The following is a 13,813-nucleotide window of genomic DNA, read 5'->3' as shown; positions in this document are numbered from 1 at the left end:
CTGACAGCTCGGAGCCTGGAGCCTGCTTCCGATTCTGTGTCTCCCTCTCTGCCCCTTCCCCCCTCATGCTCTGTCTCTCTCTGTCTCTCAAAGATGAACAAACATTAAAAAAAAAAAAAAACTATAGGATCCTCTCAATAGATGCAGAAAAAGCATTTGACAAAATACAGCATTCTTTCTTGATAAAAACTCTCAAGAAAGTTGGGAGTAGAAGGAACATACCTCAGCATTATAAATGCCATATATGAAAGACTCACAGCTGTAACATCCTCAATGGGGAAAAACTGAGAGCTTTGTCACTAAGGTCAAGAACAGGGATTTCCACCCTCACCACTGTGGTTCAACTTAGTATTGGAAGTCCTAGCCTCAGCAATCAGACAACAAAAAGAAATAAAAGGCATACAAGGAAGGAAGGAAGAAGTCAAACTTTCACTCTTCACAGATGACATGATACTCTACGTGGAAAACCCAAAAGACTCCACCAAAAAACTGCTAGAATTGATATATGAATTCAACAAAGTCACAGAAAATAAAATCAACATAATGAAACTGGTTGCAGAAAGAGAAATTAAGAAAACAATCCCACTTACGATTGCCCCAAAAACCTTAAGATACCTAGGAATAAACCTAATAACCAAAAAAGTAAGTTCTGTACACTATAGAAAGCTTATGAAAGAAACTGAAGAAGACACAAAGAAATGGAAAAACATTCCATGCTCACGGATTGAAGAACAAATATTGTTAAAATGTCAACACTACAAAGCAATCTACACGTGCAATGAAATCCCCATCAAAAATAATAGCATTCTTCATAGAGCTAGAACAAATAATCCTAAAATTTGTATGGAACCAGAAAAGACCCTAAAATTTGTATGGAACCAGAAAAGACCCTGAATAGCCAAAGTAATGTTGAAAAAGAAAAGCAAAGCTGGAAGCATCACAATCCTGGACTTCAAGCTGTATTACAAAGCAGTAATCATCAAGACTGTATGGTACTGGCACAAAAACAGACGCAAAGATCATTGGAACAGAATGGAGAACCTAGATATGATATGGACCCACAAATGTATGGCCAATTCATCTTCCACAAAGCAGGAAAGAATATGGAATGGAAAAGATAGTCTCTTCAAATGGTGCTGGGAAAACTGGACAGCAACATGCAGAAGAAGGAACCTGGACCACTTTCCTATAACATACACAAAAATAAATTCAAAACGGATGGAAGACCTAAATGTGAGTCAGAAAACCATCAAAATCCTATAGGAGAACACAGGCAGCAACCTCTTTGACCTTGGCCACAGTAACCTCTTACTTGACATGTCTCCAGAGGCAAGGGAAACAAAAGCAAAAATGAACTACTGGGACCTCATGAGGATAAAAAGCTTCTGCACTGCAAAGGAAACAGTCAACAAAACTAAAAGGCAACCAACAGAATGGGAAAAGATATTTGCAAATGACATATCAGATAAAGGGTTAGTATCCAAAAACTATGAAGAACTTATCAAACTCAACACCCAAAAACAAATAATCCAGTGAAGTAATGGGCAGAAGACAGGAACAGACACATCGAGATGGCTGACACATGAAAAGATGTTCAACATCACTCATCAGGAAGTTACAAATGTTCAACATCACTCATCATCAGGGAAATACAAATCAAAACCACACTGAGATACCACCTCACACCAGTCAGAGTGGCTAAAATTAACAACTCAGGAAACAAGAGACGTTGGCAAGAGAGAAAGGGGAACCCTCTTACACTCTTGGTGGGAATGCAGCCACTCTGGAAAACAGAATGGAGACTCCTCAAAAAATTAAACATAGAACTACCCTATTACCCAGCATTTGACTGCTAGGTATTTATCCAAAAGATACAAAAATACTGATTCAAAGGGGCACATGCACCCCAATGTTTATAGCAGCACTATCAAAAATAGCTAAATTATGGAAAGATCCCAAATGGCTACTGACTGATGAATGGATAAAGAAGAGGTGGGGTGTGTGTGTGTGTGTGTGTGTGTGTGTGTGTATGCAATGGAATATTATTCAGTCATCAAAAAGAAATGAAATCTTGCCATTTGCAACAATGTAGATAGAACTAGAGGGTGTTATGCTATGCAAAATAAGTCAGAGAAAGACAAATATATGATTTCACTCATGGAATTTAAGAAACACAACAGATGAACATAGGGAAGGAAAAATAAGATAAAAACAGAGAGGGAGGCAAACCATAAGACTATTAACTACAGAGAACAAACTGAGGTCTGCTGGAGGGGAGGTGCATAGGGGGATGGGCTAAAAGGATGACAGGCATTAAGGAGAGCACTTGTTAGGATGAGCACTGGGTGTCATATGTAAGTGGGTTCTACTCCTGAAATCAATACTACACTGTATGTTAACTTACTTGAAGTTAAATAAATAAATTTTAAAAAATAAATAAAAGTGGAAAGTCCCCCTTTTGTTTCTGTGAGGTTTGGGAGGGGTTTTTTTGTTTGTTTGTTTTTTAGAGAGAGAGCAAATGCAGGGGAGGGCAAAGGGAGGGGGGCGGGAGGGAGAAAGGGATGGGAGGAGGGAGAGGAGAGGAAAGAAGAGAGAGAGGAGAGAGAGGGAGAGGGAGGGGAGAAGGAGGGGGAAGGGGAGGGAGAGAGACAATATCTTAAGCAGGCTCCATGCTCAATGTGGAAACTGACACAGGGCTCAATCCCACAACCCTGTAATCATGACCTGAGCTGAAATCAAGAGTCAGATGTTCAACTGACAGAACCACTCAGCCACCCCTCTGTGAGGTTTTAATATTGATCACAGAAAAGACATTAACTGAAGACATACCCAAAATTCAAAGAACTCACTTTTCCAGAAGGATATATCCAATGCCCAGTAAGGATTAATTTTTGCTAAAGCTTTCTTCTAAATTGTGTTATTCCTAAAAGGCTACTCTAATGTTATGATTGAAAAACAATTCTACATAATAGATTTAGGCATTTGTTAAAAAGAAGGAAACTCATTCTTATGTTTTATCATTCATCCATCCATTCAACAAATTTCTCACAACACTTGCTATGTATAAGAACGAGGCTGGGGACTCAGCTGCCATCACATCCCACGACCTATCCTTCAGCCTGTTCTCAAGCACCTTCTCAAGTAGTAAGGAAAATTAAATAAACATAAAAGGACATCCAGTTTTACTGAGACCAGGAGACAGCTGCTGATTAGATTTTAATACAATTAAGTCTAATGTTTAATTTCTCTGCATATGACTGAGTACTGTGAAAACACTGAGGTTATGAAATACTAAGGGTATAAAATACTGAGGTTATGAAAATATTAGAAATTTCAGTTTTATTTTCATAGTGGTTATCATCTAGTAACTAAGTATTTTTATAAACTACAAAAATGCAAATAATGAACAATGGGGTTTTATACAGTTGACCTTTGAACAACACAGGGTTAGGGGCACCGATGCCACCCACCCCATGCAGTCAAATCCTCATAAAACTTCTGACTCCCCCAAAACTACTAGTAGTCTACTGTTAACCAGAAGCCTTAACAATAACATAGTCAATTAACACATACTCTGTATGTTATACGTATTATATACTGTATTCTTACAATAAAGTAAGCTAGAGAAAAGAAAACGTTATTAAGAATATCATAAGGAAGAGAAAATGCATTAACAGTACTTATACAGCCCACATAAAAGTGGACCCATGCAGTTCAAATCCATTTTGTTCAAGGGTCAACTGTACATATGCCCTTTCTAGACCACTTCAGAAACAAATCCAGATGGAACAAAAATGCAGGTCTTAAAATAAGCTTCATGAGGGCATAAAGACTTTGGCTGTCTCTCCAACAAATCATTTTTCAATTATAGGTAATCTATAACATCCCCCAATGAATTCAAAACACTACACTTTGTAGAGTAGCCATACAGGAAATTACAAAACTCCCTTTTAAGAATGTCTCATTATTCCTTTAAATCAAATGAAGTGTTTCCCAGGGGTATCTAGAGGAGTTTTAGAATAGTTCAGTTGATATCTCTAGATCCTCACGGAAAACAAAGCAGAACACGTGAGCTATATAAACTGAATTAAAATTATATATTCATTCCATATACTTTATCTTCCAACTCTTAAAGTGATTCTTTCATGTCAGCCACTATGTATTAATACAGAAACTGTGATTTTTATATATACAAATCAAATGATTTTCCCTTTTAGCTACAAAGTTATTACTAAATGTCTTACTATATAAAAAAATAAGTCCAACATGTTCACTCATCTTCATAAAGGAGTTCAACATCTTCATAAAGCCAAATACAAGCTGAACTTACCACTTTTTTAAAATCATCTTCTGCTTCATCAAGTTTTCCTTGTTTGAGTAATAAGTGACCTCTCTGTAATCTTGCCTAGAAAAAAGAAAGGGCGTTCTGAGAACCACGCATTACCAAATTTTCTTTAAACACAAAGAATGAAACCAAATACACTAATGAACTATTAACGAAATATTTATTTTTCCAATGCCCATTTGACTTGGCACTCTTGAGAACAATTCCTGGAACCAATGAATGTGTACAATTTTTAAGCATTAAGTATGCTTCTTTAAAAATACTTTTTGTGCTATATCCCCCAAAATTGAAAATATGTATCCACACAAATCTTGTACATGGATGTTCAAATCAATAGCTAAAAAGTAGAAATCACCCAAATTCCTATCAACTAATAAATCAATAAGCAAATGTGACATACACACACACACACACACACACACACACACACACACACAATGGAATATTGCTATTGTTATTCAGCATTAAAAGGAATGAAGTACTGACACGTGCTACAACATGGGTGAACCGTGAAAACAATATGCTAAGTGAAAGAAGTCAGACACAAAAGGACAAATACTGAATGATTTCATTTATATGAAATGTCCAAATAGGCAAGCCCACACAGAAAGAAAAGTGGTTGCCAGAGTCCAGGGCATAAATGGGGAGTGACTGCTAGTGGGTACTCGATTTCTTTTGGGAGTGATAAAAATGTTCTGGAACTAGACAGTGGTGATGCCTGCACAACCTTGTGAATACACTAAAACACCACTGAATTATACACTTTAAAAAAGGATGAATTTGATGATATGTGAATTTTATCTCAATATTTTTTTTTTTGGCCATCGTAATAACTTTTTTGTCACCACAAAAAAAAAAGCTGTGTAATTTGGGACTTTACCAATCAAAGTTCTAGATATAATTTTGTTTTTATTAACTTTGGAAATATTCACTCTACTACAACCGAATAACACCTCTTCCCTTTTCCCATGCATCATTTTTCCCCCTCCATCTCTGGTATTCCTTTTCTCATGTGCATGATCCCATCTCTTCCAAGAATACCAACTCTCTGATGACCAATGTGACCATAAGACAGAAACCACACTGACATTCCACTAAAACTTAACACATTACTGGGGCGCCTGGGTGGCTCGGTTGGTTGAGTGCCCAACTTCAGCTCAGGTCATGATCTCGCAGTCGATGGGTTCGAGCCCTGCATCCGGCTCTGTGCTGACAGCCCAGAGCCTGGAACCTGCTTCGGATTCTGTGTCTCCCTCTCTCTCTGCCCCTCCCTCACTCACACTCTGTCTCTCTCTGTCTCAAAAATAAATAAACATTAGAAACAAAAATTTAAAAAAAAACACATTACTTTGACAGTACAAAAAATTTCCCTGATCCTCTGTTAAGTGCATCAACACACATAAAAAGGAAAATGAAGCCACTTTAACTAATAATACTAGGAAAATGAACTACTCAACTTTTGTGAAAGGTTGTGCTCAGTTAGCTAGGTAAAGTAACAGATTAAAAGAAAGTCTGACACTTGGCAATTCCATCCTAAAATAATAGTAATATTTCAAACCAAACATTCACCCATATCTAATCAGTTATCCCAAGTCCTTTTTAGATTATGGCAGGATATAAACAATAAACGGGCTACCAAATTAATTTTGAAAGCATCTAACTTATCCCATTATTTTAAGCCATTACACTAAATGCCAAACATCAGGATATCCCATTAGACTGTAAATTTCTCCATTTCTGAAGCTTGTGTGTTGGTTGCAGGGGAGGATGCCATCTAATTCAGAACTGTGTCCTTACTACAAACCACTATGTAAGTGACCTATCTCCTTTTCTTTATCTTTCCTATGACAGCCTTAATTGGAACTACTGTCAGTCACCTGACAGCCTGTTAATTCAATAGCCTCTTGATCAACTGGTTACTCAGCCTCACATCTTGCCCTACACTCCCCCCCAAAAACAGAGGTCTTTCTAAGCCACAAGGATGATGTCACTGCCAAGCTTCTAAAATTCACCAAATTTACCCACTGTTCCTTTTTCACACAGATCTTTGATTCCAGGGACTTTGGATTGTTCTTGCTGCCCAGTCTACTACACCACAGCAGCTTCCTATGCTCCCCAGCTATGCCTAACAGGTGGATCCTCACCTTTAAAAACAAATTACCTCTTCCAAACTTCCTTAAGTTTTCTTTAAAGAAAGTTTAGATGCACTTACTGCAGTAAAATCCATCTTCAGTTCAATCACCTTAGTTAAATCAGGAAGTGCTGCTTTTGATTTGCCCATAGCTAAAAAGACAGTAGCTCTCCGATAGTAAGCAATATAGTTATCTGGGTCACCATCTGAAAATTAAAATAATAAATATTAGCTCTCGGTAATTTCCTTAAAAACACAAATCACCTGAACCATACTAGAGTTTGCAATTCCCTTAAGGCATTAAGAGTCTTTCCATCAATAATGGGTCCAGTTGACTAGCAAGATCACTACAAATAAATCCAGAACAGGATTGGCAAACTATAGTCTCTGAGCCAAATCCAACCCACAGGCTTCAAGAATATCTTTTACATTTTTAAAGAGTTGTCAAAAAATAAAAATAAAAATAAATGCACAGAGACTGTATGGCTGAAAAGCTTAAATATTCATCATCTGGCTCTTTAGAGGAAATGTTTGCCAACCTCTGATCTAAAATATTAACTATATTCGACTCACAACTTTTATAAGTATGCAATTCAGTCTTTGTCTTTACTGAAATTTCCTTAAGTTAAATACTGATTGAGGAGCACCTGGGTGGCTCAGTCAGTTAAGCATCCGACTTCAGCTCAGGCCATGATCTCATGGTTCGTGAATTTGAGCCCCTGTGTCAGGCTCCGTGTGGACAGCTTAGACCCTGGAACCTACTTTAGATTCTGTGTCTCCCTTTCTCCCTGCCCTCCCCCACTCATGCTCTCTCTCTCAAAATAAACATTAAAATTTTTTTTTAAAAATACTGATTGAGAATGTGACTATGCTTTATTCAGAGTTAAGAAAATTATAGACTTCCAATTAAACTGACATATTAAATGTACAATCTCTGTTCCCTCACAAATTCCAATTAAAATGGCAGTGAAGAAATAAAGGTACAAACCTTAGGACAAAGGAGGAGAAGGGAAATGAGACAAGACTAATTAAGTTACCAATATTTAAAAGAAGGAAAACAGATGGATGATTAGGTTTTTTAGCTAATTCTACTTTACTCAGTGGAAGTAAACCTTGTGCTGCCAAACAGTCCTTCTAGAAAGCAATTTTGAAATACATATGTGTGTGTATATGTGTGTGTGTGTGTATATATAGATATATAGATATAGATATATACATATATATCTTGACCAAATCCAGCCACGTGTCTTAAACAAATATTTATTTATGCACAGTTCTATCATTATAAGATTTACAACTAAAACTCTCTGAAAGTTCTACCCCTGAAGGTCTTATCATCTGAAAAACATGACCAATGGCAATCTATGACAGAATGGTTTGTCATCATTCAAAATCATGGTTTTGAGCAGTTGTTAATGGCATTAACCTACCTGAACCACTGCTGAGCAAAAGACGGCAGGAGGATAAAGTAAAGCTATAAAACCATATATGAGAGAAGATATACAAATGGCCAAAAGCACATGAAAAGATGCTTACCATCACTAATCATTAGGGAAAGGTAAATCAAAACCACAGTGAGATACCACTTCCCATCCATTAAGATGGCTATTACAAAAACAAAGGAAGGAAGGAGAGAAAGGGAGAGAGAAAAATGGGGAACAACTGCTTAATGGGTAGAGTTTCAGTTTGGGATGATGAAAAAGCTCTGGAAATGGATGGTGATGCAGGTTGCACAAATATGTGAATGCGCTTAGTGCCACTAACCTAATACACTTAAAAATGGTCAAAACAGTAAAATTTTGTAACATACTTTCATTATACTATTTTATTAGGATCATATTTTTGAAAAGCTATGAAAACTGGGCATTTTAACAATTAAAGAACTATTTTTTCCTCAAATCTGAAACAAAAACCAAAAACAATCCATAGATCCCAGCTAAGCATCACTGAAATTTCTTTCCTGATCAATTTTGCTCAGGAGACCAGGAAAAAAAAAAAGAGCATAGTCAGCCGCCTGTATATAGGGTATTTCCTACAAAATGCTATAATTAGCCTGAGGAAAAAGTAAGATATAGAGTAACTATACTTAAGAGCATAAATGATATATAATATTTTTAGGTTCAGTTTATATTTGATTTAGAATGTACAATAAATTAAAAATATGTGAGTCTGGGCAGCATAACTGGCCTGAACAATGACTTGATACCAGTCACTTTTAAGTGACTGCCTCTAAAAGTAAAAGGAAATTCACCACATGTCAACAGTAGTTATCTGGGCAGAGAGATCAGATTTTCTTCTTTATACCAAACACATTCCAAATGTTTCATAATAAACAGAGTGCTTTTATATTCATTAATTTAAAAAAAATTAAGTTTTCCATGACTTATTTACACTAAGCAAAAAATACTAGAAGTAACATGATTTAAGACCTGGAGTTTACATCACACATGATCATCTTCGTATGTCCAAATCCTACTCAATCTTTGAGGCACAGCTCAAATGACTCATTTGATGACACATGTGAAATATATACCTTCCATTCCTTCAATTTCCATAACATTCTATAATATAGTATACCTCTTACTGTGCCCATAACACTTATCACTCCCTCTGGTATCAATTATTTATACACACACCTCAGTCTAGAGAAAATAAAACTCCTTGAGTGAATTTACTCGAGTGTCTCCATATGACCTGGCCCAAGGTATTCAAATAAAAGGAAATGGAAACAAATTCCTGATCACCACAACAAATGCCAACACTGAGACCTGCCTAGGACAAGCAAGGGGCTAAAGTCAGTACAGACATGGCTTCTTTGGTCTTTCTTTCATTTCCACAGGACACTGTAGTACTCAGCGGGTCCCTGGAGCTAGCCAGCTTTCCCACAGGGTCTCCTCAGCCCTACCATACCCCAGGAGCTCCTCCCTTGCTTCTGGCTTTGATTCCTGGGTCCTTCTCATTGAGAAAGCCCAAGAAATCCTTCACATTGGCTTCTGTTCTGTTTGCTTTCCCTAGTGCCATCCTGTTGTGGACAAGGAGGAAGCACGCCAACATCAGCCCTGCCACAGACCAAGAGAAACATTTCCCAGCCTCCGGATGAATATGGTCCACTTCCCATGGGTCTTGTTTCCAGAGCCAGGTCTGTAAACCCAGGGAGCAAATGTTTTGTTGTCACACTCTGTCCAGTCCAGAAGAGGTTTTTCTCAGAGGGGACAAAAGAGGAAGGGGGCTAAAGTCTCTGCTGCATTGCCCGCCCTCTGGTCCCTGCAGTCCTCCCAAGTTGGCACAGAGGGTATGACAGACACTGCCATCTCTTGCTTTTCAAAGAGTTGCTGCTTGTAGATTCTGACCTCACTGGTCCGGGTAAGCTTTCCATTTGGAGTGCTTTCCATCCAGGAGGCAAAGCAAACAAACATCTGGTCACCCAGTTCCCTTTCTCCCTGCCAGCCACCCCACGCAGGGATTCCAGAGAACAGACCTGGCTCTTAAAAAGATGTGCCTCACCAGGATATTCAGATCGTTCTCCCATATGAAATCAGCAATGGCATGTTGAAAAACAGATGTCGGTTATTTTGACCTCTGTATCTAGTTCTTTCAAGAAAAAAAAAAAAAACGAATGCTTAATGCTAGCATTGGGCAACTTATCAAGAAGGTACCTACACTTCTATTTGGGGAAAAACTGACCATTTCAGTCCATGCAGAAAAACCTCTAATGAGGATTACATATGACACAGCTTTTAAGTATTTGATTACACATATATTAAAAAATGTTTATATACAATAATCTGGAGCACTTTCATTTACTTTATTCTTCAGTTTTTAGGTATTTTTAAGGTATGAAATCAGATTAGAGACCCATTTTATAACAATGAACCTACAAAATTGAGTAATCAAATGACAATGGCTCAACATATGAATCAAGAATCGATGTTCTGAGTGCCTGGGTGGCTCAGTCATTAAGTATCTGACTCAGGCTCGGGTCATGATCTCACAGTTCACGAGTTTGAGTCTCACACTGGCCGAGCCCTGCTTCAGGTGAGCACGAACCCTGCTTCAGGAGAGCCCCCGCTTCTCTCTCTATTTCCTCCCCCCACCTCCCACTGCCCCTCCTGGGATTTTCTCTCTCTGCCCCTCCTTCACTTGCTCTCTCTCTCTCAAAATAAATAAATGTGCTCTTTATTTTTTTTCTTTTTTTTTCATGTTTTCAGTGAACACCTTGTTTTGTTTCTTAATATAATTTATTGTCAAGTTAGCTAACATACAGTGCATACAGTGTGCTCTTGGTTTCAGGTATAGATTCCTGTGATCCATCGCTTACATAAAACACCCAGTGCACATCCCAACAAGTCCATCCACAAAGCCCATCACCCATTTTCCCCTCTCCGCTGCCCCTCCCATCAACCCTCTGTTTGTTCCCTGCATTTAAGAGTCTCTTATGGTTTGCCCCTCTCTGTTTGAAACTATTTTTTCCCCTTCCCTTTCCTTCCCCCCATGGTCTTTTGTTAAGTTTCTCAAGTTCCACATATGAGTGAAAACATGAGATCTGTCTCTGACTTATTTCACCTAGCATGATACCCTCCAATTCCATCCACGTTGTTACAAATGGCAGGATTTCATTCTTTCTCATTGCCAAATAGTATTCCACTGTATATATAAACCACATCTTCTTTGTCCATTAATCAGTTAATGGACATTTGGGCTCTTTCTATAATTTGGCTATTGTTGAAAGCGCTGCTATAAACATTAGGGTACATGTGCCCCTATGAATCAGCACTCCTGTATCCTTTGGATAAATTCCTAGTAGTGCTATTGCTGGGTCGTAGGGTAGTTCTATTTTTAATTTTTTAAGGAACCTCCACACTGTTTTCCAGAGGGGCTGTACCAGTTTGCATTCCCACCAACAGTGCAAGAGGGTTCCCATTTCTTCACATCCTCGCCAGCATCTGTTGTTTACTGAGTTGTTAATTTTAGCCACTCTGACTGGTATGAGGTGGTATCTCAGTGTGGTTTTGATTTGTATTTCCCTGATGAGAAGTGACGTTGAGCATCTTTTCATGTGCCTGTTGGCCATCTGGATGTCTTCTTTAGAGAAGTGTCTATTCATGTCTTCTGCCCATTTCTTACTGGATTATTTGTTTTTTGGGTGTTGAGTTTGGTAAGTTCTTTATAGTTTTTGGATACTAATCCTTTATCTGATATGTCATTTGCAAATATCTTCTTCTATTCTGTCAGTCGCCTTTTAGTTTTGTTGATTGTTTCCTTTGCAGTGAAGAAGCTTTTTATCTTGATGAGGTCCCAATAGTTAATTTGTCCTTTTATTTCCCTTGCCTTCAAATCAATGTTCTTAGTCGTATGAGGTCACGTGAATGGCAAAACAAAATAGTTTTCCCTAGATCTTCATCTTAAAATACCAACAGTTCCTAGAACTAGTGTCCATTCCTGTATCATTGTGCATGAAGTAGCAACTGAACAAGGATCAGTTTAAAAATTCATGCTTAATTTCTCATAAAACAACATCTGACAACCTTGAAAATAATCACTTATCCTGTTATCCATTCAATACACAATACAGTTCATTATTTAAAATACTTGCAAGCCTACCTATAGAAATACTAGATTTCATGTGAAAACATGCCATTCAAATTGTTATACTCGTTTATTAGAAACTTGAACATGAGAGATGGATTTAAGGTCTAATCTTCAAACTACTATTCAAATATGAAAAGATAAGCTGTAATAAAATACAACTAATGAAGAAAATACATCAGAAAGCCAATTACAAATGATGTTATAAACAGTGGTAGTGGAAAACAGAAAGACCACACTTGTCTAAATACAGAAAAATGTTATTCTTGCTCCCAGCTAACCCAACTCTATCCCTTCATTTAAACTTTTACTGAGCACCTACCAGAGATTAAAATAATAATGGCAAAATAGGATACTACCTATCTTTAAGATGTGTGTGTGTGTGTGTGTGTCTGTCTCTCTCTCTCTCTCTCACACACACACACACACACACACACACACACACACACACAGGAATATTACTCAGCCATGAAAAAAAGAATTAAATCTTGCCATTTGCAACATCATGGATGGACCTAAAAGGTATTATGCTTTATGCTAACTGAAATAAATCAGGAAAAGATAAATACCATACGATTTCATTTATTTTATTTTTAAAGGTTTTAGTTTTAATAAACCTCTACACTCAACATGGGGCTTGAACTCACAACCCCAAGATCAAGAGTCACATCTCTACCAACTGAGCCAGCTAGGCACCTTCCATACGATTTCACTTATATGTAGAATCTAAAAAACAGCATAAGCAAACAAACAACAGACTCTTAAATATAGAGAGCAAACTGATGACTACTGGATGGGGTGGGGTAGAGAGATGGGTAAAATAGATAAAAAGAATTATTTATTTTATAAAAAAGAGATGAAACACACAGTAGGGGAATATACTCAATAATACTATAATAATGTTGTATGATGACATGACTACACTTATTGTGGTGAGCACTGAATCATGTGTAGAATTGTCAATCACTATGTTGTCCATCCACCTGAAACTAACATTGTATACTAATTATACTTCAGTAAAAATAATGACAATGGTAATAACAACAATGAGATTCTACCTATCCTTAAGAAGTTCACAATCTTTTGCATTAGAACACGATGTTTAAAAAGTCACTAAGGTACTTTCTTTCCTTCTGTAAATGTGAATAGTAAATGCCCATCCCCATTTCACAAATGAGGTCCAAATGTGATGAGAAAGCACCATGATACGTTTGTGACAAATAAATGTAGGCATAGATTTTGTTTTCTGATTTAGCAAAACTATAAATGTGATACTGATTTTCTTTCCAAGCAAATAGAGAAAACTATCATTTCAGACATGCCTACCATTTAATCCACCACATTAGACAGGCATTCCTGCCCAATATAGCTCAGACATTCTGTTAGGTCTATCAAAAAAGTGATTTCAGACCCTAGAATTCATTATTTCCTTAAGACCATGCAGCAGGAATGAGAGTCAGGTCATTTTCACATTGCACTGCAGTTTTCTCTAATGATAAATCTCTAAACAATACTTGTGTCTGACTACTTCATAACATTGAAATGGATGCAACTGTTTTAGAAGACTAATTGGAAAGTGATAATCAACATCCTTCCTTAAATCACAGTTTCCGACAGATCAAGAATATTTCCCCATCTTAAATCTTAAAACTCCTGCCAAAAAATATTCATATGCCAGATACAAAAAAACTTCATATCACTGATAGACCCGTATCACTCTGTAGGAACAATGTGACACTACTGAATTTTAA

The 13,813-nt window shown here is 37.3% G+C and overlaps 1 protein-coding gene across 1 annotated transcript in view; it reads right to left on the bottom strand.

Moving 5' to 3' along the window:
- DNAJC3 (DnaJ heat shock protein family (Hsp40) member C3) overlaps nt 1-13,813 on the bottom strand; it is an 87,827-nt gene that overhangs the window by 52,915 nt on the left and 21,099 nt on the right. Inside the window, exons 3-4 of the mRNA XM_042929301.1 lie at nt 6,558-6,682; nt 4,331-4,405 (exon numbers count right to left, since the gene is read on the bottom strand). Coding sequence (XP_042785235.1) covers nt 4,331-4,405; nt 6,558-6,682 — 200 coding nt within the window. The remainder of the gene's footprint in view (nt 1-4,330; nt 4,406-6,557; nt 6,683-13,813) is intronic.

Source organism: Panthera leo, chromosome A1, assembly GCF_018350215.1.
Source record: "Panthera leo isolate Ple1 chromosome A1, P.leo_Ple1_pat1.1, whole genome shotgun sequence".
NCBI classification, from domain to species: Eukaryota; Metazoa; Chordata; class Mammalia; order Carnivora; family Felidae; genus Panthera; species Panthera leo.
Note: the sequence above shows the minus strand (reverse complement) of the source record. Positions and strands in the feature narration are given on the sequence as shown.